The sequence below is a fragment of the Diceros bicornis genome, chromosome 5, assembly GCF_020826845.1.
Source record: "Diceros bicornis minor isolate mBicDic1 chromosome 5, mDicBic1.mat.cur, whole genome shotgun sequence".
Lineage (NCBI taxonomy): Eukaryota > Metazoa > Chordata > Mammalia > Perissodactyla > Rhinocerotidae > Diceros > Diceros bicornis.
Window position 1 is genome coordinate 78,034,653 of NC_080744.1, and position 27,488 is coordinate 78,062,140.

The window sequence follows — 27,488 nt, forward strand, 5'->3', positions numbered from 1 at the left end:
TCTTTGACTTTATGAAAATCAGTGTTCAGAGTCTTTTTAAAAACACGATTTTAAGATTAAAGGCCAGGAGACCTTACTTAATTGATGAAGCTGCTGCTGCTGCCTTCAGTAAGTAGCTTGAGGCCAGCTGCAGAGAAGAGGGTTTGGCTCAGTGAGAAGAAGCTTGAGCCACAGGTTAGCTATGCTTTCTGCACCATGAGGTTTTATCCAATCAGGTCTCCACCTCCACTGAAGCCACTGAAGTAGTAGGGACGGTGTTGCTTAGGCACCAAGAAGAATGGCAGGGTATGTGGCTGGGTACAAGACAGCCACTGAATTCATTTATTTGTCTTCTAAATCGAGTGATATTTTTAAAAAATTTATCTGAGACTTTGACATCAAATTATGTACTTTTTAAACTTTACCTGAGAGGGTACCGTTTTCGTTCTCTGATCAAACCCTGCAGCCCAGCCCTGCTGACCTCTTGTTGTGTAAATGAGTCGAAGAGAGGCTCTGTGTATTGGCTCCTGAATTGGTGGTTTCTTTGCTGGGGGCTGAGACCCGTTAGCTCCAAAACCTGCCAGCCCACACTCACATTTGTACACATCCACTTGTTTTAAACATAGCCCAAGTAAGCAGATTTTTGGTCATTTGGAACCTTCCTGCTTTGCATTCCCTGCAAAACCTCCCCAGCATCTGCTGGCCCTTGATAACATAGAGCCTGTGGCTATAAGACCTCAAGCTGCTACTGACTTCAGACCTCTCCGACCCAGAGACCCTCCGCTGTGCTGCTGAGTGACAATACCACCTGGACACTGAAGCCCCTTCTCCTATCTCCCTCTCCCCTGGGAGTTCCCTTGCCCTCCTCCCCTTTTGAATAGATACCCCCAGGCTGCCTGTAACATCTGGACTGTCTCCTTCTGTGAGAAACTTCCCCACAAGCAAACCTGTCAAAGCATCACCTGGTAAAGCTTGTGTGTGCCACTGCCACCTCGTGGTCATATCTCCTTTCCTTGGTCAGCTCTCAGATCCCTGGAACCCCAACACCTCTGTGCCATTCACGGGGCAGAGGATGGTTTTGCAAGCCTCTGAGCCTCTGAGTATGCTGTTCCCCTGCACTGCCCTTCACCTGCTGCTTCTGGGAAGCCTCCACTCCTCTCTCACAAATAATGGAGTGTGCCGGCCCCTGTGCAGACCCCCGGCTCTCTATACACACCTCTCACCCATCCCAGTCCACAACAGCTGTTTACATGTGTTTCTTACCTCTTGCTCTGTTGGCCTCTTAGAAGCCCACATCGGTCCTTGTTCATATTTAGATCATCAGCGCACCGGGATACCTGCACGAGCCGGGTGCCTGTGAGTGCATCGTGGCCTTCCTTACAGTGCAGCGTGGGAGCAGTTCCTGTCCTGTAGCTTTTGGCTGTTCAGTTTAGATATTTCTTCAGCCACTATGAGAAGGTCTCACTACATATTTGCATAATTGTTTATATTAGTTGCTTCCTGAGTATAGAGAGCCCAAGCATCTGGAGATACTTAAAAGTTATGCTTTGCTTATGAACTCTGGAGTGTGTGAGATCCATAAATAGAACTTCTCAAACTGTAAGTACATATGCATTTATATATTCATAGAACAATAAAATAATTCATTTGTGGAATAAGTCAACAAGTGAGTTAGTATCTGCTATATAGAGAGAAATTGCTTTTCTTTTATGCAGTTGATATACGTGCATGACCAAATTGCAAGTTTCCTTTTCATAATTATTTTATCCCTTTACCAAAAAAAATATACTAATTAGATTCTGTTTCACGTCCCTATGACATTGGTAGTTTCAATACTTACTTTGAAGAGTAAATGAAATTGTCATCACTCAATACTAAAATGGACTGTTTTAATTTACTTTTCTATATTATTTAACCAGCTGCTTGAAATGATTATTTTAGTATTTGCATGTGTGCATGTTCATTCAAAACAAAACCAAAAGGGGCCGGTTACTTACCTAGACAAACAAGTCATGTCCACCAGGCATTCAGGTAAACGGAGACCTGCAGATATTCTAAACATCCGTATGAATTCATCAGAGAAAATTAAGAAAATGCAACAAAATAAGGAAAGAAAATTCACTCGGGATCCTGCCCTTTAAGGAGAATCCCAAGGACGCCTCAATATCTCTTCTTTCAGTTCTTGTTACACATATATATGCACACGTGTGTGTAGATGTAATATGTATATGTCTGCACACACACACACACATGCACACATGTACATACACAGGATTTTTTTGTATATGTATTTTTTTCATGTTCGAGGTAGAAACAACCAGCAGTTTACCAAAGTCCATCCTCCTTCTCCGTGATCAGGGACCTCGTCTCCCAGCCCCTCTGCACTCAGATGTGGCTGCGACTGTGTACTTCCAGGCCTAGCCCGTCACGGCCTGTCTGAGGAGGTGAGGTTTGAGGAGTGATCTCAGTGAAGTAAGGGACAAACATGTGCTCCTCTGAGCTCTTCCCTCTCTGGCCGAGTGGGCCAGTGCCCCCAGGGCAGCCACGTGCTGCAGATAGCACCTGGGTACCTGGATGACTGTGTGGAGCAGAGCCACTACGGGCCTGGACACCCCCCTGGACTGCTGTGGGTAAAAGGAATGAACCTTTTTTCTTAAGCTACTGATGGCCGGGGGTGGGGAGGTCCTGCTGATAGCCACAATTTAACGTACCCTAACTAATGCAGCATTTTTATTAACTACTGAGACAATACAAAATAATATTTATCAAAATTAATTATAAGAATAATGCAGTTTCAAGGCACCCAGCTTTGGGGCTGGCCCAGTGGTGTAGTGGTTAAGCTTGCGTGCTCCACTTTAGCAGCCTGGGGCTCGCAGGTTTGGATCCCCGGCGCAGACCTACACACCACTCATCAGGCCTTGCTGTGGCAGCATCCCATAGACAAAATAGAGAAAGATGGGCACAGAGGTTAACTCAGAGCCAATCTTCCTCAGCAAAAAGAGGAAGATTGGCAATGGATGTTAGCTCATGGCCAATCTTCCTCACCAAAAAAATAAATAAATAAATAATAAAGCTTCTAGCTTTGAAAAGAGGGGGTGGAATTTGTCATTAACTTTGAAGTCCCTTGTAGGTTTCTTCCTAATCACATCGTGTTGCCTCTCCCCTAGGAGGTGACCACCATCCTAGAATTTGTATTGGCTTGTATTCCCTTGTTCATCTCTAGCATTTTACCATGTGTGTCTGTATCTCTAGTCAATATGCTGTTTAGTATTGCAAGTTCTGAACTTCATATAAATAGATGGAGACTGTATGAATCTTTAGGAACTTTCTTCTTTCCTGCAACAATATGCTCCTGAGATCCATCTGTGTTGTTGTATGAAGTTTAATTGACTTTTCATGGCTGCATAGCATTCCATTGTTTGAATAGACCAAAATGTATTATTTGCTCATTCTGCTTTTGATAAATATTTGAGTTGTTTCTTGTTTCTGCTGTTATGAACTGGGCTGCCATGCACATTTTTCATAGGGCTCCTTGTGCATATGGCAGATGCACAGGTGTTTCTCTAGGGTTTATTCCTAAAAGTGGGATTGCTCGGGCCCAGGGGGCAGGGCATTTTAGATCCAGTGGTCAGGAAGAGCCTCTCTAATGAGATGGTGCCTCAGGAGAGACCACAGTGAAGAAAAGGGAAAAGCAGCACAGATATTTTGGGTGTGAGTATTCCAAGCAGAAGCAATAGTGAGTGCCAGGGCTCTGTGGTGGAAAGTCCTGGCCGGGAGGCCAGCGTGGCTGTCGCCCCAAGAGGAGGAGGAGGTGGCAATTCACAGGGTTGTTACAGGGTGCCCGGGAGCCAGAGAGTGAAGGGCAATGGAGAAGACTGCGGTTATTTAGAAAGTGTTTGGAAGTCTCTGGGGTTTTAAAAAGAGATGAAATGACAAGATTTCTGTTTTCAAAGATCTATTCTGACTCCCTGTGAACAGGCTGCAGGGCACACAGGAGTGGAAGGAGCCAGGAGACTCTTGCAATAATCCAGGCAAGAGATGTGGCTCCCCTAGGACGGGAATGGTAGAGATTTTGAGATCAAGATTAGATGACGAGTATGTATTTTAAAGTAAAGTTGAAAGGCTTGGCCAGTGTGGGGTGTGAGAGCAAGAACAGAGTCAGAGCAGACAGCATGGATCTTCCTGTAAAAGTGGAGCTCTGTGAGCCAGAGTATGGAGGAACCTAAGCCTTTGGCTCAAGCCCTGTTAGGCCTGGGATGCCCTTGGACATCTGCGTTGGTCTGCTAGGGCTGCCACAACAAAGTACCACAGACTAGGTGGCTTAAACAACAGAAATTTATTCTCACAGATCTAGAGTCTGGCAAGTCCCAGATCAGGGTGGCAGCCATTCAGTTTCTGGTGAAGGCTGTCTTCCTGGCTTGCAGACTTGTTGCTGCATCCTCACGTGGCCTTTCCTCTGTGCGCTCACAGAGAGAGAGAGTCTCTGGCGTCTCTTCCTCTTCTTATAAGGACACCAGCCATATCAGACTGGGATCCCACCTTTTAGGGCCTCATTTAACCTTAATTTCCTCCCTGTTTCCAAATACCGTCACATTGAGGGTTAGGGCTTCAACATATGAATTTTGGAGGGACATAGTTCAGTCCAGAGCAACATCCAAGTTGAGATGTTGAGTCAGGAGTTGGGTACGCAAGTCAAGAGTTGGCCCAGGGACAAAAATCCAGGGAAGATCAGTACACAGATGGCACTTAACCAGAGGGAGCCTGATGGGACACCCAGAGAGCGAGGGCAGATGGGGAAGAGAAATGGTCCCAGGGCTGGAGGCCCTTCAGCAAACAGAGACCAGGAGTGAGAGAAGGATCCAGCAAAGGAGACCCAGGGGGGCCGTGAGTACAAAGGAGGCAGACCAAAGGAATGTGGTGTCCCTGACGCCAAATGAAGAACATGGTGAAGGAAGAGAGCAATCACCTCTGGGTATCCGAGGGAAGCCATCGGTGCTGGTTACAAGGGTGGTGTCAGTGGGGTGTTGGGAATGAGGGGATGAGGGGGTTCAGGAAATGATGGGAGTGAGTAAAGACAGGTCTAGAGTCTTGCCTCCTGATGTCTGCGTCCCCTCGGGTTACTCTAAACCCCCCACTCCTTTGTCTCAGTCGCCAGTGTTTGCACGTAGTAAAGAGTGTCAATTTGGTCTCTTGGACTACTCTGAGATCCACAGTGTATGTCTTACTGGAGCTTTTATCTTTTTCTTTTTCTTTTTTGCAGTTTATAGCTTTACTTACTAAGCATAATGAATTTGAGATTTGTTCATGTCTTTGTGTGAATCAGTGGTTTGTTCATTCTTATTGCGGAGTAGAATTCCATTGTATGGATGTACCATGGTTTTATTTTTTTTATCCATTCGCCAGCTGAAAGACATGTGAGCTGTTTCCCATTTTTGGTATTTATGAATAAAACCACTGTAAACATATGCATACAGGATTTCATGTGATCATAAGTCTTCATTTCCCTTGGGTAAATACTAGGAATGAAATTGCTGAATCATGGAGTACATGTATGTCCAACTTGATGAGAAATGGACAAACAGGTTTCAAAAGTGGCTACATAACATTCCCACCAGCAATGTGTGGACTTTCCAGTTGATCTGCCTCATCAGCACTTGGTATTGTAGGGTTTTCTTTAAGTGATTCTAATAGATAATAAAGAGTGTTGATTTGGGTTCTTGCATCCAGTGGCTACTCCAAAATCCATAGTGTACGTGTTACTGGCACTTTTATCTTGTTTCCAGCCAGGCCTCTGAATAACAGTGGAAGCCACTATCTACATTATTTTTTAACTTTCAGAATCTTAAGATTTAGAGCACCCCTTAGAGATGACGTTCAACCATCTCTCCTTATGGTTGCCAAAACTGGGACTCAAAGAGGAGGCAGGAATTGCCCAAGGTCACAGAGCAAGGTCACAGCGGACCTGTGGCCAGGACCTGGTACCTGACACTTGCTGCTCTTCTCAGCTACACCCCCACCCCTCCTCTGATTTACACAGGTCAATGTGCAGAACAGCTGGATTGAATGCCTGCATCGCTAACAGCCCTGGAAGGCTTTTGTGTAGAAAACCCTGCTTTCAGTCATTTGAGGACTTGCCATTTAACACACCCTAGCCCTGTTTTAAATTTATAGACATTTGGGCTATTCACGTTGTGTGTATAGATTATAGACTTTCATTCAAGTTAAGAGTTAATTCATTTTAAATAAATGGACTGTCAGAGCTGAGACTAATGGCTCACACCCACCCATCTCCCCTCTCTGCATGGTCTTTATGATCTCCCTCCATAGCCCCGCACTTTCATGCTCCTTCTATCTTGGAGGAAAGAAACCAGGCACATGAATTTGCTCCTACAGTAATAGTAACTGGCTGAGAGCCTTCCCCCAGGGCGGGCCTAGAGTGGGCCAGTATATCCTCGCCCTTCAGAACCCCTGCCGAGCGCCTACCCTCGCCCCACCTACTTTTGTCTATTTTAATGTGTCCATCCATATACACACTAATATGTGATTCTGCATTAATGGGATCATAATGTACATATCATTTGTTTCTCGAAAGTCTTTTCTGCTTGGCTCCTACCCCTCCTTCTGTTCTCTATCCATATCACTACCAACTACTAGAAACTCATATAACAACCTATGTCTCCTTCCATAATTTTCTCCAAACTCAAATAATCTTCTATAGATACATATGCACATGCATATTACACACACATACTTACACATATGCATTCATATGAATGAAGCCAGGGCTGTCAGGAACACATAAGATACTGTAGCTTTACGAGTGAGATGGATTTAAATACAGGCACTTAGAGGCTTACATCACCAGTGGGAAGGTTGGAGGAGTCCAGGTCAGGGAAAACAGAGAGAGGCAGATGAGTAAGTCACACGCAACCTCAGGGATGCCGGAGGGGCCAGGCTGCTGCTGTCGTTGCCCACTGCACTGAAGCCCTGAAGCGGCTCCTTTGCGGGCGCTCTCCTGGAAGCAGCTGACGCACAGGCTACTGAGGACAGGCTTCCCAGAGCTGCCCCTGGAGCTGTCTGTTTCTGCTCACAGCTGGCCTCAGAGGATGGTGGCTTCTCTTTATTGCAGCCTTCCAAACCTTATGTGAGTGCTTCTCAGTTGGAAACCCGGAACCTATCAGGAAAGCAGTTCTGGGATGTGTCGTTGCAGGCTTCTCCCCCATTTTGCAGAGGAGAATGAAAAAGGGGGGTGCAGGGAAGGCAGTGACTGAGCTGGCAAAGGGCTCTCCGGCACTCTCCACCCCTTTTGTGGGCCCATATTTCCACACATTTCCTTTCACCCATATTTAAATAAGCAAGCAACCCCATTCTGCCAGCCCTCCTACAACGGAAGATGCGCTCACTTCCCACCAACGACGAGAGACACAGAATCCCACAAGTCGCCAAACCCATCTCGAGTTTTGTTCATTCCTCACCTGGTTTGATTGTGACCCGTCTTTGATAAACTGTAACTTGAAGACCGAATTAAGAGCTTAATCACGCCTGGGCTACCTTATGTTATATGAAAAGGAAAGGAGAAGGGCACGAGCTGGTTATATAAATAACAAAGCAAGGGAGAAAATATGCAAGCCATTATGATCTTGAGTCCTGCACCTGCCCGACTCTGGTTTGTGTGTTTGTGACGTCTTCTTCCACTGCACCTGCCCTGCTCTCTTTGCCCTCGCCCAGCACCCAGACCTTCGTATCCAGAGTCTGTGCATTAACTCAGCATTCCTGTCTGCCATTGGCATGTTGGGCAATTCCTGGTTTAACACTTGTAAAATCTACTCCTATGCACTTTCTTCAGATTTTTATTGGCAAAAACCTTGCAATTCTTTTGGTGTGTGTGGGACCTCCACTCAGGCCGTCTTCCTAGATATGAATCTGAAAACTTTAAAGAGAGCTGGCTATTAAGGTGAATTGAGCATCTCCCTGTAACGCATCTACTCAGACGAGGTCGTTGTCAGGTCTTCACACAAGGGCAGGCTAGCCTCACTCAAGGGAGGAGGATCTGCTTCTGCTGACCCAGGAGGCTCAGGGTGATGTGGGGATCCTGCACTTAGGTTCATCAGAACCCACCTAAATGTTCTCAGGATCCCATCCAGCTCTCAAAGCCCCAGGCTTTCCTACCCAACATCCTACCGTGTTCATAGGAGATCTAGCAAGGCTTTGAATTAAACCTGTGTTACTCAGCAACTTGTAGCATCTAAAAGGTCTGGGTTTTGGAGTCAATGCCTCCATAGCTGTAAGAGCTAAGAGATTTCTTTAGGGAAGTCATAGGGGCTCTGATTCTGCAGCCATGCCCAGCTTGTGGTTTTTTTTTTTTTTTTCCTTTATAAGTTTTTTTTTTTTTTTCTGGTGAGCAAGATTGGCCCTGAGCTAACATCTGTTGCCAGTCTTCCTCTATTTTGCGTGTGGGATGCCGCCACAGCATGGCTTGATGAGCGGTGCCTAGGTTCTCATGCGGGATCCGAACTCATGCACCCCGGGCCACTGAAGGGGTGAGAACTTAACCACTATGCCACCAGGCCGGCCCCCTCAGCTCACCTTTTTATCCTGCATGCTCCCTAATGCAGAAAGAAGGGTTAGCCCACCCACTGTCCTTGTATCACTTCTTTGCATCACAGTCATCCATCAAAGACAACTGTTGGTTCTCCCACAGTGTCAGAGGACTAGTCTCATCTCTGTGCTTCTGCTTTCCTGGAACCATGTCCAGTACCAAGTTCTGTATCCATCAGCATTTGATTAAGAAGACAGAAGCCGCTCTAGGTATCCCAGGTAGGAGAGGGAACTAGAGGTTTAGGAACCAGCACAAGTGCGTGACATCAGAGGAGCCGTGCTCACAGCTGGAGGCTGGCTGGTGCTCCCTGGAAGTCACTGCAGCCGCAGGAGTCCTGGGCCACCTCCACCACCACCCACTCCTCCATCTGGTGAGACCATCTCCTTTCTCATCCATAGTGCTTCTCATGTTCTTCCTGCCTCCGGCTGTGCCCACTTCTAGTGCAGTCTCTGCTGTTTAGCCAGAGTAATTTTTTCTTATATATAAATACTTTATTTTTCTAAAATAAAAGTCTGATCAATCCCCACTCCTCCTGAAATGTTTCAGTGACTCGTCTTTGCCCTTGGGATAAAGTCCAAACCCCGTGGCAGGCTTTACAAGACCCATCAAGGCATGATCTCTCCCGACATCTTCATCCTCCTTCCTGCATCCTTCAGTCTCCCTAACCAGGCCTCGCCTGTCTCCACCCTGTGCATCATTCACACTAACTACCTTCAGAGCTCAAATGTACCAGGTTGTTATACGTCCAGGTTTACCCATGTGCTGTCCTCTTCCCAGCAGCACTCCCCTCCCTGCTCCCTGCCTCCTGGACTCTTTCCCAAGACAGCTTTTATGCCTCCTTATGGTCTCAGCCTAAATGAAACGTCATCCAGAGAGCACCTCTGATCGTCCTCCAAGTCCCATACATAACATGTAGGTCTCATTGTACTCCTCTGTCCTCTTGTCTCTTTTTCTTATATTAGTTAGGAATGTGTTGGACTGCAAGTAACAGAAAACTCATATAACAATGGCTTATGCAATGCAGTTTTTGTGTGTTTTTTTTTTTTTACAGGGAGAAAAGATAGCTGGTTGCTAACAGTAATCTATCCAGGCATTTATTCAGGCTCTTTTTCACCCCTCACTCAGCTGTTCTTAGTTGCTGGCCTTTTCGTGTTCATGCTTGTTACCTCATGCTTGCAAGATGCTTGCCACAGAGCCAGATATCATGTCTGCATTCCAGTCAGTAAGAACAGCAATAACAGCACTGGTCAGCTCTCCTTTTAAGTCTACATTCCTTTAAATCAGAAGTAAAAATTTCTTTCAAATGGTTCCCAACAGAGTTTGGCCCAGATCTGAACACTGAGGAATGACAACATCTAGAAACTTATTGAAGGAAGAAGAGGTGCTGTTAAAAAGAGAGGAATAGAGCAGCCATTGATATAAGAGGATGACTAGGAGAGTGTGGTGTCTTGGAAGAAGTAAGAAGAGAGTGACAGTTACCATGGTGTACATTAGACCCCTTCCTGCTTCCTCCAAAAAAGAAGAGAGTGAATCAAGAAGGAGGGAGAAATCAGCTCTGTTAAATGGGGACAGAGAAGCTGCCTTGGAATATCTACATCAAAGTTGTGAGTAGGCTTGAAAAGAGCTGCTGCACTAGAGTGGTGTTCACAAAAGTGGTTTTGCAGCGGGTCAAAGAATGAACTGGCACAAATGTATTTTCTCTTGTCCTTCAACAGTTATTTAAATTTGTTGCATATACTAACCTGTATAGTTGCAGTGGAATACAAAATTATACTAATTTTTTTAAGTTTTCTGTATCAAAAATTCTTAAACAAAGTATCAATAATACAATTTTGTTATATTTATTATTATTTTATTTTATATTTGTTATTATATTTTTACATAATATTTTTAATATTTTATCTTTGTACCAGCATGTGGTGAACTACGAACTATTGGAAGGTTAGTTGAGGCCACCTTTGGGCTAATTTCCTTCTCCACATTTCTAGAAAATAAACTAATTAAAACTGACCTTAGAAATATCAGCTAGTTTGGGGGATCAGCTATTTCAATTGGTTCTTTCTATTTCTGCCTGCATTTAATAGCCAGGAAATTCAAAATTGTTGCCTGCGAATGTAAATAAGATGAGATCTTCCATTTTGGGCAATATGACAGGCTAAATATTATGAAAAAGTTCCCGCTCTAATACACTTAAAATACTGGATAATTATTTTTAAATCCTTTTTTAAATTTTTACTTTTATTTGAATTTTTTTACTGTTTGTTTAGATAGCTAATTTATTCACATAGTTCAGAACTCAAAAGAGGAAGACACTGAAAACATTGCACCTCCATCTGCCCCCTGTACCTTACCCCTCCCTGACCCCGGGGTCACCACTTGTGTTAGGTTCCTATTTACCCTTCCGGTATTTGTATATGCAAATGTGAGCAAATGTATTTCTATCCTTAATCAAAAGGTAGCATTATCAATATTTTACACCTTGTCTATTTCACTCCCTGATGTACGTAGAAGTCTGTCCTTGGCAGCTTCCTCATTCCTCATGCAACAGCATAATGTTCTGCTAGGTGGAGGGCACTGTAGTTTATTCACGTAGTCTTTTATAGGTGGACACTTAGCTTGTTCCCATTATTTTGCTGTTATAAACGATGCTGCAGTGACTGTATTGCACATACCTCATTTGTATGTGTGTGGGCATTTCTATAGGATAAATTGCTGTATGTGAATGGCTGGGTCACGGGAAAAGTGTGGTGGCTGGGTCGCAGGATAAGTGCACCGTAATTTTCACAACTATTGGGAAATTGCCTTGCTTGGGGGTTATATCATTCTGCACTTCCATCAGCAAGTGGATGAGTGAGCCTGTTTACCCACAAACTTGGTAACTAGGTGGCTTGCCAACCTTTGCATTTTCACCACTCTGAAATGTGTAAAATAGTTTCTCAATATATTTGTAATTTACATTTCTTTTTTTGAATGAAATTAACCATCTTTGCATATGTTTCAGGGCTATTTGTAATTATTTTTCCATGAACTCTCTGTTCGTGTCCTTTGCTTGTGTATCTTTTGGGTTGTTAATCTTTTTTTTTTTTCTTATTGGTTTCTGGGCAAAACACAAACACACACACACTACACAGGAGAAAATAGAGGTTGTAGCATTTGCTCTTGTGCCCAGATCCCTTTCATTTGGAGCCCAGGCAGTCCTGCCAGAGTGAGGAGCGCAGCTGCCGATGGCTGAGTCCCTCTTCAGATGTTGCCCACTGCGGAAGGAAGTCACCTCGCCAAAGGCTCTCCATCCACTGGGGTGGCCCTCATCCAGTGCCCTCTCTATGTCTGGGTATACTGGGCTAGCCCCTCACCACAATGCGGACATCTCAGCAGAGGCCTCTGTGGCATCTTCGTGGTGCGTCTGCTGCTTCTGCCCAGTCTCCCTCCCCATCCCCCACAACCCTCCTGCCTGCTTGCTTCCTCCTCAGATTTTCTTGGAAACCGACTTGCCTCAGAGATGACCTCTCGTATGTGATATGAGTTGCAGCTATCTTCCCAGATTGACATTTGTCTTTTGACATTTCGTATTTAAATCTCTCTGGGGCTTTCCCATATGTTCCATTGTTTTGTCTAATTGTTCACATACCAATTATTGAGGCAGAGGAGTAGGTTTCCCTGTCTGTGAGTGCCCCTCCCCTCTCAACTTCCCCCTCATTGCCCTTATGTTTCAGAGGACCCCTGGTGGTTCCTGCTTAGTTTTCCAAATGAACGTTAAAATCAGCTTGTCTGATTCTAAGAAGAAAAAAAAAAACCTGCGTATATTTTTTTATTTGGATCGTATTAAATTTATAAATTAGCTTAGGAAGAAATGATGATATTGAGTCTTCGAGACTGCAGTTCTACTTTTGTGCCTTTCAGGGATGTTATATATTTTCCACATATATGTTTTCTACATCTCTTTTAAGTTTATTTCTCAGTATTTTTTCCTTTAGTTGCAATTATAAGTGGAATATTCTCTTCTGTTATGTCTTCTAACTTACTCTTGTATATATATGAAGGCTATTTTTTCATGTATGTCAATATTACATCCAGTGTGTTAGTCCTTGATGCCGTTCAGACTTGGTCCTGCTCTCTGCCTCCCCCTTGTGGGTACATGGGAGCATTGCCCCTCCTGGCCCTGTGGTTGGATGGGGCCTTTGAGGAGTTCCGGCCGTGGGTTGTGAACACAAGTGAGAAGTCACTTCTGGGCCAGAGTATTTGATTGTTATTGGGAGACCCTCCAGGGCTCTTTGTCCCCCTGCTGTGTTCATACGCAGTTTTTGAGAGCAGCTGCTCTGTCAGCCTGAATCCTGAAGTGAGGTGTAACACAGAGGTTAGCCCACTCATGGTGACTTGCGGCGTGAGGAAAAAGCAAACCCTTGTTGTGGCCTCTAGGGTTGGGAGGCTGTTTGTCCCCACACTGTCATCTACCCTGCTGTATATGGCATTCTCTTGTTAATGGATATGTCAGTGTGTTTATCTTAGCATCTCATGGCAATTTCTGCTTTATATAGTTTCTACTTTCTATTTAGTATGCATGTATTCATAGTTCTCATGTCTTCTGTATTAATATGTACCTGGGATCTGTTCTAATCCAGTGTGGTAAGACATACAGACATAGAAATGACTGTCATGGAGGAAGAAGATTCTACTCACAGTTCCCTGGAAGCAGAGGGCACCCTAGGCCTGGCAGGGCCACCCAGAAAAGCACCAGGGCCCGTCAGGAGGCAGAGGGAGTGAGGGGGAAATGTGGGCACAAGCTTTATGGTGGTTTCTACAGGAAGGAAAGGGGAAAGCAGGGTGATCAGGTTTAGGATTAGCTAGTGTGAATACTTCAAGCAGACTCCAGAGGAGGAGCTGTCCTGAGTTGTCTGGTACCTGGCCCTGGGTGATTAGCACAGGGAAGCACTGGTCCAGAGAGTGAGAGCCTGAGGCGGGAGTGGTTGGGGTGTGGTCTCTGGACTGGTTGGTTTGCAGATGAAAGGTGCGCTTGCTAGGAATTGATAACCCTGGGAGACTTCTCTCAGGCCAGCAGGCCACCGAATACGGAAAATAAAAGTCAAGATTAATGCTTCTCCATTGTGAATTGAATCCTTTAGCCTTGTAAAGTGGCCTTCCTCAACTTTCTTCATGCTTTTTGGCATGAATTTTCCTTTGTTTGATTTAAGATCATAACCTCTGTGTTATTTTTGTTGTTGTTATTGTTGTTTTGTCTTTCCTGTACCTGACGTCCTTCCCTTTCAGCTGTAACCTTTCTGAATCATTTTGCTCTAGATATGTCTCTTAACCACAGCAAGTAGTCGGCCTTTGCTTTTTGAAATAATGTGAAAATCCTTTTCTTTCAATAGGTGTGTCAAGCCTGTTTAAATTTATTACTATGACAGATATGGTTGGTCTTAGTTCTGTCATATTATGTTTTCTATCTCTATATATAATACCTTAAGTGACTTTCACTATATTTTACTAGCTGGCTGTTTTAAAATGTTTTTCTGATATTTAGAAAAATTATGTTTTTTATCTAGTGGTTAGTTTTTAAATTTTTACCTTTATGTAATATCCTCTTTCCCTTTTTCTTATAGTTGGTTCCTATGATCTGCCTCAGTAAAACTAGTTTACATTTCTTCCTCCTCTCTCTCCTGTCTCTCTTCTACCATCCAGTTTGGTCAGTAAGCTATCTTTCATATGTTTTTAGTGTTTATCTTTGTTCCATATGAATATGTTCACATATTTATATTTGATCTGCCAACTTTAAATATTATGTTGTACTCCCATATAGTGCAGCTGGGGCAACTGTGAGCTGATTCTATTTTCTACCTTCTACCATTTTCGTTGATTGTACCATTTTTGCTTTGGCAGAATGTTTACATTCTCCTCTGTCACTTGTATCTATACCTTTGCTTTTTCTTGGATGTACAGTTAAATAAATTTACTGCTGTCTCAGTGTCCCTTTGTCAAACTTCCGTTCATCTCTTGATTGGCTGGAGCTCATCTTCTTGGAGGTGTCTCAAGAAAGATCCATTTGGATATATTTCCTGAATCGTACATGTTTAAAATAGTTTATCTGTAGCCTTTATGCATAAAGGAATAGCCTAGATGAATATAAAAATTTCTTAGCTCACACTTGTTTCTTTCAGTATCTTATAGATGTGGCACCATTGTCTTCAGACATTGAATGTGGCTGCCAAGAAGTATGTTACCAGCCTGATTTTCTTTCCTTTTTGCTTAAATATTCAAAGAATTCTCTTTATCTTTAAAACATAATAATTTTATAAGGATATATCTTGGTATTGATTATGCTAGGACAATTTCCTTATATACAGTGTGCCCTTTCACTATGTAGAATTAAATCGTTGTATCGGAAGTTTGCTTTTTTAATTATGGTTTTTAAATTATTTTTTCTTTTCCATTACTTTAGATTTCTTATTTTGGGCTCCAATTATATGTATGTCATGTTTCTTTCACCTGCATTCTATATCTACCATTTCTTTTTTTTCTGTTTCATTTTGTCCACTTTACTTATTTTTCATTATCATGGTCCTTACTATACTATCTGTATCTGTTTTCTCTTTACTCTCTTATAATTTAACTGCGTCGGTGAAGTGGTTTTGACTCTTTTTTCCCCTGAGTTTAGTGGGTTCCTGTTTCACATCTTCCTGTGAGTTCATGTATCTCTGCTTCATAGTTTTCCTTCATAGATGTAAAACTTCGGTGCTGAGTTAAAGGAGCACATACCCGTTGGAGAGCCAAAACAAAATATGTTAAGTTGAACATATTTTAACCCCATTTGATGTGGTACTTACCATGATACTCACGCCTGCTAGGAACCTGATCACCTACTGTGTTGTGATAAGCATAAACTGAGGCAAAGCCTGGAAGAAAAAATGAAGCAGGCAACTTCCTTAGTCTCTGCAGTCTTTGGGTTGAGGTCTTTCATGTGGTTATACTGCTGTGCTGATTGGAGGAGATGTTGCTGGAAGAAGGAACAGAGTAAGTATATACAGAAAGATAGGACAAAGGAACGTATTTTGAAGATCTCAGGTTGGCTGGAAGAGAAAAATGAGTATTTCTAGCTTGTGAATTGCTATCTCAACTAAATCAGGATTCTGTGCATATAGAATTAGCGGAGAACAGAAATTGGATAGTCAGCTAGCATCTTCCATAGTTAAACATTCGGCCTTGACGCTTAGAATACAAATTGTAACTAGATTTAAGGTTATTCACATAGAGATGGACTTAATCTTCAAAAGAGGATATAAATTAAGAAAAGAAGAGCAAGGAGAAAAATGGGGGGAACCCATGTGTTTTAAGGGCAGGAAAAGGCAAAGGAGCAGAAAAAGGGACAATAGAGTGTTCAGAGACGTCAGATAAAAGGGACTGTTAGGCTGTCTGTGTTAGATTGAGGCCTGCTAGTGTCCTCCCCTGGGCCAATGGCCCGCTGTGTTGGGAGGTCAGTCTTGTTATGAGGGTCATGGTAAGTGGGCAAGGGGGAGAGGAGGTGTGAAGGCTGCTCAGTGACCAGGAGCCGTGGCGCCCAAAACAAGGTCAGGTTCAAGGGAACTGTAGCCCCAAAAGCTCAGGTTTTAATGAAGACAGACTTGGATTTGAACCTCAGTTCCATCACTTACTAGCTGGATTTCAACTATAAATGATAAAAGTTAGACATAAGCAAAAACTTATAATGAGTGATCAGAATACTAACTACCACATACGAGAACCTTACAAACATTATTTCCTAGTCTTAACCCTCATAAGAATTCCCATTATATGGATTCTATTATCCCCAATTGTACAGAAAAGTAATCTGAGGTTCTGTGTGGTGAAATGCTGTATTTAGTGTCACAGAAGTAGCTAGAAGATGGAGCCAGGGCTCAAACCACATCCCAAAGCCTGTTCTGACTGCTCTGCTGGACCGACCCCTTCCTCAAAGTGAGTGTCCTGGCTTCAAGGGCATACAGCCTGTGGCTGCCCTGTCACCTATTGATTCCACCTGGGCCTTGGCCCATCCATCATGGTGGTGGTGAGGCCACTGGGGGCCTCTGTGCCCTTCCTGCTCGTTCTAACTCAGTGTGACATCTCTTGAGACTCTCCAAGACTTAAAATGGAAAAGATGAAAGGGGATCTTGAAACTGATGCTCTCTGAGCACCAGACCCTACTTCTAGGCCACCAGGGACCCACTCCTGTCCCTAGCCTCTAGATTTCCTATTTCTGGATACAATCTGTACAACCTGCCAATGCCAAGCTAATCACTGGGGCATCACCAGTCCGTGCATCTGTATATCACCATTTACAACTCTGGTTCTCCTGAGCTGCCATCTTTGGAATTGTGCAGAGTGGGAAGCTAGTCTTGAGGGGCTCTGACTCCCTAAACAACTGATGAGTGTGTCTGTCATCGTCTTGATTTCTTCCCACTTCAGTGGCCTCTTGGACCCTTTCCACATGCATGGACACTGAAGTACTGACTCCTTGAGGAATTCTTTAAAATCTTAGAAGGGAAGGTTTGGGAGCTAGGCTTTCGTGGGCAGTGCCACCACCTCTCTTCCTCCATCTTTGCTCTCACTTAACACACACTGAGTCTCCATGAGGTGCGGCACAGGTGGTTAAGGATACAGGGCAGGTGTGTAGCAAAGTGAGCTTGAATATGAGACAGTGATAGGAGAATGCAAAGAGGTGTGAGCAAGTCGGAAAATGAGCAAAGTGAGAGACCACTGGGGAGGAGAGCAGAATGGATGGTCCATCCCTGACAGCTAGACATGTGCCTTCTCACTGTTGTCCCAGTTGACCCTCCAACAGATACACGAAATGGGAACATGCCCCCATCCTGCAGCGTTGGACTGCAGCACTGGCCCCTGAAGTCTGGCATGATCACTCTGGTCCCGCCTTCACACTCAGGCCTGAACGTCTTGTGGTGGGAACCCTGGGAGGGGCCTCTGGGAAGGGTCTCTTATAAGGAACAGGCAGGAGCATAGGACAGGCTCTTTCCCATGGGTAGGAGGAGTGGGCTGGCTCCTGGGAGCAGTGCCCGGCCAGCAGGGCAACTCAGTGGAAAGATTCAGATTGGAGGGTTCACATGCAAACACGAGGATGTGTTAATGAGGGACAGCAGGTAAATGCTGTAACCACTGTGAGCCACATTTCCTGTTTGTGACAAGCCAGGATAATGCCTGCTCCCTGTGTGGCTTCAGGACAGTCTTCCCCTGGCTGCACCCAGAGTTCCTCAGTTGCTTCACAGGGGCTGTTTCTCTCCTCTCCCTTCCCTCTCCACTCCAGAATTCATCGTGCTGATGGTATTGCTAATGTGCACACCCGTGGTGTTATGTCTGCATTTTGTGATAGGAACTAAGGTCGGGAGTGCTCCCCCTACCTCCCGTCTCCTTGACCTTCCTCCCTGATACAGGCTTGACCCTCCTTTGGCATTATCCCCCTCGGCTCTGCTTAGAGCAAGGTGCCCACCCAGGTCATCGCCCTGCTAAGGCATAATTTTCCTGAAGGCAGGGCCTTGTCTTTCTCTTCATAGAACCTGAGCCCCAGAACATGAATGCTCATTTGATAGTCACTACCACTTGGACTCAAAAATGCCAGTTTTTGATCACATGGTGGCATTCGTACACTGTGACTGTTAGTCACATGTCAGACAGAAGGTGCGTTCTCGCATTTCTGCTTCGGTTCAGTTCCCCTAAACCAGCTGTGCCGTTGCCACCACCCCCGTGCCCAAGGCCGCCCACTTGCACTACTACCACTGCACTACACTACCAACAACAGTGGGGCTGCTTCACGCCAAGACCTCCACCCAGTGTCACTCACGAGAACGCCACCAGCCCCTGCTGTGTTTTTGCTGGATGACCCGGGTGTTTAGTTTGCGTTTCTTATCCACTGAGATGGTGCGAAGATGCCTCTATGGCTACTGTGGAGGAGAAAATGTGATTAAATTGTAAGTGGCCGTGTGGTATGATTTAAATATTATGATTGACAATATCAAGTCAGCACTAGAAAAAAGTAGAAAGATCAAAGGAAGATGTTCGGATATTATTTTATACCTTTAAAGCCTCATCCTGTTGTATAATACAATGTATTTCAGCATATAATTACTCAATACAGTTAATACGTACAAGTTATTAACTATAAGTTAATAGTTATATTGATTATTAACTGGGAGTTAACCAGGAGAGGATAAGATTTCATTTGTTCTTTAAAATTAAATCTAGTTTTTAATTCTTTGTCCTTAAAAAGCGCATGATGCCTGGCTCTGGCCCAATGGCGCAAGCGGTTAAGTGCGCACGCTCCGGTGAGGCGGCCCAGGGTTCGCAGGTTCGGATCCCGGGCGCGCACCGACACACTGCTTGGCAAGCCATGCTGTGGTGGCGTCCCATATAAAGTGGAGGAAGATGGGCACGGATGTTAGCCCAGGGCCAGTCTTCCTCAGCAAAAAAAGAGGAGGATTGGCAGATGTTAGCACAGGGCTGATCTCCTCACAAAAAAAAAAGCGCATGATGCCTGATTGAATAGGATGCAGTGTGATGCGTCCTCCCTCCCATTAGAAGTCCACCACCTCTCAGTCAGGAATTAGAGCCCCCACACTGAGTTCCCCCCATAACAGCTCCTCCTGGTGCTGAGAAGAGTCTGCTTCAGCACTCGGCACTCGTCCCAGTGTGTGTGTGTGTGTGTGTGTGTGTGTGTGTGTGTGTGTTCTGGGGCCTGCTGAACCCTCGCCCCAGGGTGTGCACACCAGCCCTGCCTGGCGTCTCACCCCGTTCAGTGCCTGAGCTGGGAAGTCCACCTCCTACTAAAGCCTTCACACAGAGAAGCCCTCTCGAGCTTCCGCTTTTCCAGTATTCAGCTTAAAAGAAAAAGTAAAACTCTGAGCAAAAGCCCACAGAAAATTTGGGAATTCTTTTTATTCATTTTTTTACCTTCTGTTTTGCTCCTCGCTGAGAGTAATCTCTTCAACGTGGTTTTCACAGGGGAATGTGATAATGAGGAATGTAATGTTTGAAGTGCATGTGTGGAGCTAAAGGCTCTGAGACTAGATGTAGTCGCATATTTCAGAGGGACATCAGCCGTGGGTGTGAAATTCCACTTTTAAAGGTTACATATAAGGTCATTTTACCTCTTTGAAAAACGAGAACTACTGGTGGAAAGTTCCTTAGTCAAGGTGCCAATGAGAAACTCTTCTTTGCATGGTTATTTTCTACAATGAAGCCATTATTTACGTGTTCCTGTTGTAATCTCTTGTCATTTCTTCTCCACAGGCAAAAACTGGGACCTGACCGCCGCTCTGAGTGACTATGAGCAGCTCCGCCAGGTGCACACAGCCAACCTGCCGCATGTGTTCAACGAGGGCAGGTGCCCCAAGCAGCCAGAGCGAGAGCTGCCCCAGCCCGGGCACAAGGTGGAGCGGCCCTGCCTGCAGAGGCAGGACGACATCGCCCAGGGTATGGACCGAGGGACGGAGCCCAGGCACCGGCTCCCCTGGGCCAGCGTGCCATGGCTTGAAAGAGGGGGACTGGAAAAGGTGCAAAGAATGGAGAGGTCATCACCTTCCAGCTGTAGGCAAATTGGGCTCTCAGTGCCTCCTTCCTCATATTAAGCTGAAATGTCCCTTGCTGCTTCCATCCACGGCTCTTCCCTTTGCCTCAGAAAAGCGGGAGAGTGAGTCCAATTCTCTAGGACCCCACATGCCTCCTGGAGTCCTGGTTTTTCCAGGTCAAACATCTCTAGTTCCTTCAATTATTTCTCAACATAGTCTCCAAATCTGTTCGACATTGATGTTCATCATCCCATGTGCTCCATTTTCTCTATTCTTTTTATTAATTATAGATATGCTTATTGTAGCAAAAGAAACAATACCAAAATATGTAAAGGAAACGTAAGAGTTTTCTTCTCCACACCTCCCAAATCTCGCGGAAGTAATAACCAATGATTCCATCCCGGTCTGTCTCTTTCTGCTCCTCTCACTATGCTTGTTCAAAATGCAAACGCATCAGAGTCACATGCACATAATACTTTGCAAATTGCTTGTTTTATTGAACCATAAATCATGAACATATTTTCTTAATATTTTATTCCACAGCATACAATAATTTTTAAACCACATCTGTATTAATGGTTAGTCTGTTTTTCTTGGGTGGTGGTGGTGGTGTTTGTTTTTGACACGACAAGCAATGCTGAAATAAACTTTATACCTGTAATCTTACATACTAGTACTTTTATTTCTGCAGGTTAGCATTCCCAAAGTGGATTTGCTCTGCCAACTCGTATATTTTTCGTTTAATAACTTCGGGACTTCTTTCCCAAGCACATTTCTGCTCGCATGTGTGAAACGGGGTGTTTCCCTTCATTCTTGCCGGCGCTCGATGTTCTCACTATGGTTTTACATTGTTTTTCTACTCTGAAGGGTGAACAATAGTGTGTTATTTTAATTTTCGTCTTGTCATGTGCTTGTTAGCCAGTTGGATTTCCTCTTCTGCAACGTGCCTGTTCACATACTTTGCCCATTTTCCTCTTGATTTGTTTGCATTTTTCTTAGCAGTTGTAGCATTCTTTGTAATTAAGACCACGTTTATTTTGTGTGTGTGTGTGTGTGTGTGTGTCCCACTATCGTTTGCTGTACGACTTTGCTCACAGAATATTCTGCCATGCAAAATGTCTACATTACTACACATTCATGGCTGATGGGTGTCCTCTCTTGCTTTAGAAGTTCTCCTGGAATGCAAAGTTACTGACATATTTTCCTATATTTATTGTTAAATTTTGTCCTTAGGTATTTTAATTGATTTGGAATTATTATAAATAATAGCTAAGGATCTAGTTTTGCTTCTTCTGGGTAGAGAGTGAGTTATTGTAGTACATTTGTTGAATAAAGCATGTTTTTCCCACTGAACTAAAATGCCAACTTTGCCATACATTAAATTCCTAAGTATATTTGGATCTGTTTCTGGCTTCTGTCCATCCATGTGGGCACCCATCCTGTTACATTTGACTCTGTTATTTTCATATAGTATTTCTCTCGGCTAAGGCCAGGTCCCTTTATTGCTTGCTATTCTTTTCCAAAATCTTCTCACTATTTTTGGCTATTTATTCTGCCATATAAACCTTAAAATTAGAATTCTGATTGGAATTGGATTGGATTTTTTATTTTATTTTGGGAATAATTGTCATATTGTAATGTTGTTTTCTCATCCAAGAACATTACATATGCCTCTCCATTTATTCAGATTCTGTTAAGACTTTAGGCATAGAGAAAAGCAACTTATTTTTTTCATATTTATCTTTTATCCAGTCATTACATAAATTCTCATATTAATACTAATTGTTTATTCTAAAAGAAACTCTTGGGTTTTCTAAATATACAGTCATAGCAGCTGAAATAATTTAATATTCTTCTTAATATTTACACAGTGAATTCCATTTCTCGTCCTATTGCATTAGCTCAACCCTCCCTAACTGTTTGAATGAATGTTGTCTTTGTTTCTGTTAGCACAGCCTTATTGGAGTCTATATCTTGGATTATTCTTTTATGCTTATTCTGTTGTCTAGAAAACCCACAACTGAGTTAGAAATTTTAATATGCATTATCTGTTTCTTCTCTTAGCTTTGTCCTGTCCACTGTGTTTGAGGCTATATTGTTAGGTGCATATGTATTCATAATTGTTAGGTCATCTTGCTCTAGTGGTTTTTTACCAATATGTAGAATGTCCCTTCGTCCCACGTAAAGGTTTTTATCTTTAAGTCTATTTTGGTTGATACTAAATCTCTACTCTGTCTTTCTTTTGGTTTATATTTGCCCAGGATGTTATTTTTTCAGCTCTTATTTTCAACCTTTCCTTATCCTTTTATATCAAATGTGATTCTTATAAGTAATTTATCATCAGATATTATTTTACCATCTAATCCAAGAGTCTCTGTCTTTCAAACAATGAATTTAATCTATTTATTTTATTTTAATTATGTTGTATCTGTACTTCTTCATGTTGTAGGGTTTTTTTGCCTTTGGCTTGTAGGGTTGTTTCTTGTATGTATTTTTCTCTTCCTATCTGCTCTGGCTTATTAAATTTTTCTACTGGTTTGAAAGTTATACATTCTACTTTTACTCATGCTATAGTTACTCCTGTTCTATTAAAATCTATATTTAGGTTTTCTTTCTATTATTTTTTAAAACTTAATGTATTTAACAAACATATTTTACCTGAAAAAGACATACACCTTAGTATGTTTTTGTCTTCTCCCTGCCCACTGCCACTTGCCCTCAATCATATTTAGGTTCTTTTTGTTGCTGTTTAGACAATTAACTTCTTTATTTTCTCACATTTATCTTTTGCTGAAAGAATATTTCCTCAAAGACTATTTTCTAAGAGAATTTTATATAATCAGTCTCCTAAGTCCTTGAGTGCCTAAAGATGTTTGCATAATATACTTAGAGTTTTGTTTAGTGGAATAAGAATACCAGATCCATATTATTTTCCTTCAGTGCTTTGAAACCATCCCTCTATTGTCTTCTTGCATTGCATTTTCCTGTCATCTAAGAGATTTCCTTGACCTGATCCTCTCACGTTGTGATTCATTCTTCACATGAATCCATTCTGTTAATCAGCATTCACATTTTTCATTCCAAATTAGCTCTTTGTCATCATTAGTGTTTCACATTCTAATATTCTCTTTTCTTTTTGAACTTACTCACTAGGCTTACTTTAGAGTCTCGTCCTCCTAGCCCATCCCAGCACGGGTACTTTGCTGACTTTCTGTAGTAGTGCCTGCACTCCTCAAGCGCTTCCTGCATTTTCCCTGAGAGCTCACAGCGTCTTGGGTTATCAGCCATCTGTAGTCATATATATCAGAGGAAGGGACAAAAGCCTGGGCTCTGGTTTGCCCTCCTCTGAGTGACACTGTGGGGGGAAGCGCACTCAAGGTGGAGAGCTCTGGGTGCTTTACTTTGGGCTCAGATGTTCCCTGCTTGCTCCCTTCCCCACAGCTGGGTTTGCTCCTTAGGAAACCTCCCAGCACCTCAGTTCTAGAAATTGCTCATTTCCAGGGGCTGCCACCCTTCGTTGTAACTGTCAAGCTCCCAGTGTGTGTTGGAGAGAGGAGGGAAGGCCCAGAGCCTGGCCAGCCTACCCAGTGCTCCGCCCAGCTGTGCTCCACCAGTGCCGTGACAATCCCTGACGCTGGCCAGCGCTGGTGCTTGCCCACGCTGTGGTGGTCATGGGCATAAGCAGACCCACGTGCTCCGCTTCTCTTCTTTCTCATGGCCTGTGTGGTCTGACTTCTCTTCTCGCCTTTTCTCAAAATGCAAAATAACTTAATCATCTTGGTTTCAACGTGAAATTGAAGGTGAATCAAAACTATCCATTTTGAAATACTCTGTTTCTGAGACTTGCCATTTATTTTAATGCACAAATACTTGAGGCTTCTGAGAATTGACTCTAACTTACCCTAGAATCAAAAGCCTCTTGTTTTTAGTCTGCTTTAGCAGACTGCTTTAGTTTAATAACATTTCTGTGCACTGCCTTTGCAAGTGGGGCAGTAAGAAGCTCCTGTTCTGAATGAAGGCACAGGCGTGGGTTTTCCGTCAGCACAGGGGAGCAGAGGTGCACCTCAGAGGGGTGAAGGCCTGAGCACAGAACGTGACCAGAGAGAAGACTAATCTGAAATGAGATGGGAGTCCGTGTGATACACTTGTGAATGTGCCACAGGGTTTAGACAATACTCAAACATCGGTTTGAATTCTGTCCTCCTGAGCAAAATAAAAGACTACTGCCTTGCTAAAAGAATCCTGCATTACTACAACTATCGACTGTAAAAAAGAAAACCTGTTCCTAAAATCATATATTTAGGAATTCTTGTATTACGGTAAATGTTTGTGATTAAGCACAGGGCTTAAAAAAACAAGTACACTTTTAGAGTGCCAAGAGAACAAATACATCTACTTTCTTGCTGTGCCGTTGAGATCACATGATCGACTTCCTAACAAGGTAACATGTTCTACAACAGAAATTCTACACTACATTTCTCATTCCTTGGTTGGAAAGCCCAGGCAGAATAAGACCAGACTAGACCAGCATGTTTTGCGAGTGCTGTGACAACAGAAAGCCCAGACAGAAGAGAAGCGTGTAATGGCTTAACACTTGTGTTCTGGGGATCTTCATGTGGGATATGTTTATCAGAGTCACTCCAGTAAATTAACCTATCTTAAAAATCCAAACCATAGTGGGGAAAGCCTGAATGGATTGCTTCTGGCTTTAAATATAAAAACTCATAAAAACAAAGGCAGTTTCCTTGTAGCGTTTAGTGCTGGGAGAGGGCAGCTCTGCTGACTTGAGTTAGATGTAACTTAAGACCCACAAAGCAAGCCTGGTGATCTTTGAGGATGCTGATGCGTCCTTGTGCGGTGGACTTGCAGCTCACCTCTTTCTAAGTGCTTCCATGACTCAGAGAAAGTGCCATACGCCAGGTGATGGTGATGTTAGCCCAGCAGCAGGGAGGGCCACAGGAAAAGCCTGACAGCACAGAGGGCTTCTGGGGGAGGATGTGGATGTGCTAGTGCCTGTGTGTAGGTGCAATGTGTGTACATGCATGTCGTGTATATGTGTGTGGTGTGTTAATGTATGTGTGTATGTATATCTGTGTACATGCATGTGGTGTATACGTGTGCCTGTATGTATGTGCGTGTGTGCGTGCTCACAGAGCCACACCCCCACCCACTCAGTTCCTGTGTTGTCTTTCCCTCTCCCCCTGCAGAAAAGCGACTTTCCCGAGGGATTTCTCACGCCAGCTCAGCCATCGTCTCCTTGGCCCGGTCACACGTGGCGAGTGAGTGCAACAACGAGCAGTTCCCCCTGGAGATGCCAATCTACACATTCCAGTTGCCAGATCTGAGCGTCTACAGTGAAGACTTCAGGAGCTTCATCGAACGCGACCTGATCGAGCAGGCAACAATGGTAGCTTTGGAGCAGGCAGGTGAGTGTCTTCTCCCAGCAGGCCCGCGTTCCTTAGGCTCAGGGAACGAGTGGGGCTGGCCTAACTTATATCGGTGAGCAAGAGAGAGGCATGGTGTGTGACTCTGGCATTTTCACTTAGGACTCCAGATGCTTGCACCAGACCCCTGCTCTGAAGACAGACTCTGCTCTAGCCCAGTGCTGGCTGGATGCAGTGGCCAGTGACCGTGGTGCTGCCATCTCTTGAGTCTTCTTTTTGTGCCTGGCTTGGCTAGCCCCCCCTAAAGAGAACTCGAGCTGCTTTGCCTTACTTCTCTCTCCAACTGCACTTCTCATCCAGCTCCTCATGGGTGCTGAACAAAAGATAAGAAAGACCATGGGCTTTGAGAAAAATGGGAGACCCTGTCCCATCCTGTGGACATGAACAACGTATGTAAGCTCCTTGAGCCTCACTTTTCCGTCTGCAAAGATGAGCAGACAGGTCCCCAGCCTGGCGAATTTCTTTGAGTATAAATGACACATGCCTTGCACTGCTATTAGTCTCCTGCCCTCCCCACCCTCCTGGCTTCCGGGTTGAGGAAACCTAAAACCCAACTTTGCTCTCTCCTCCTTCTCCTTAATGTTTATTCTGACATCTGATGAGGAAGAGATTCAGGGAGCAAGCCAAACTTGTCTTCTTTGGAGTTCCTAAGGATAAAATAATTAGTTCAAAGCAAATGTCTGAAACAGATGTAGGCTCTCTCAGAGACAGAGCAATACCTGTCTCACTCATAATCATTTGCATTATAAATCTTTGCAAAATCATGTCTGGGGTCTTCTTAGACACGCACGTGGAAGACTCCATGCCCTTCCTCTCAGGCACATCATGCATCTCCCCTTGTGGCCCTGCCTGCCAGCATGGAATGACAGTGCTCATGGGGTGTGGACTCACCTAGTCAGGGGCTGGGGCTTCGGAGCAAGGTCTTCTGATTCTGATTCCACCTTCAGCCAGCTGTTTCCATCTGCTGTGGAGTGGAGCTTCTGCTTCCAAAGGCCTGGCCTGTGGAGATGCTCCCGTGTGGGACATCCCAGGAGAGCAGGTCGGGGTGCCTTTGACTGAGCATGGTGGAGAGAGGGTCTGGTCAGGCCTGCAGCCAGCAAGTGCTGCTCCTCTAGGGAGAGGGCCCTAAGACCGAAGAGAAGGATATATAGGTTGGTATGGTCTTGACGTTGGTTGAGGGACCAGTCATTTCTTCCAAATCTTGGTAGGAAAGAAAAGGTGGCACATCAAAACTAGTGAGTACAGAGGATTCCATGAAGGGACTATTGACCAAGGAGTGGGCGTGTTTTAAGTTCACCTACAAAGGACAGTGTTGTGCCTGGAACTGGCACCACAGGGACATTGCTACCCTTGGGCCTGGCAAAGAGGCGAAGGATGAGAGTAACTGATGGAGATAGCCACTGGCAGGAAGTTTGGCTTTAGCGAGAGAGAAGATGCTAGAGAAATAAATACTCCAACCACACTCTTCCCACACCATACAGGCTCTGACCAGTGCCTCTCACTGGCAGAAGAGCGGAGAGCAGAGAGTTCATTACTGGGGTCCATGGAGGTCGCCCTGTGGGCACAGAACAGGATGGAGAAGGGTGGAGCACAGATCTGCAGGGCAAATGGGAAATACCTAGAAAGTCGATGTGTCAGGCATTTCTACCACATCCGAGCTCCTGTGTCTACTTGGTTTCATGTGATTGCTTCTTAGAGCAATCCAAGAGGCATCCTCATCCACTTGCTTCAAGAAGGAAGGCACAAAATGCGTGGAGACAAGTAAAGGGTGGTAATTAGTGGGGCTTATTTGTGTTGGGCAGCCTGGCGAACAAGTCTCTGCCACAGGCCTTGGTTGAGCCTTACCCGTGGCCTGCTCGGTTCCAGAACAGGGTCCGCGCTCCCAATAACTGTGTTGGCTCTGATGCCGTGACCATGGAT

The 27,488-nt window shown here is 44.2% G+C and overlaps 1 protein-coding gene across 1 annotated transcript in view; it reads left to right on the forward strand.

Moving 5' to 3' along the window:
* The window catches only part of OTUD7A (OTU deubiquitinase 7A), a 194,323-nt gene that overhangs the window by 65,722 nt on the left and 101,113 nt on the right, over positions 1-27,488 (forward strand). Inside the window, exons 3-4 of the mRNA XM_058542267.1 lie at positions 19,847-20,029; positions 25,332-25,550. Coding sequence (XP_058398250.1) covers positions 19,847-20,029; positions 25,332-25,550 — 402 coding nt within the window. The remainder of the gene's footprint in view (positions 1-19,846; positions 20,030-25,331; positions 25,551-27,488) is intronic.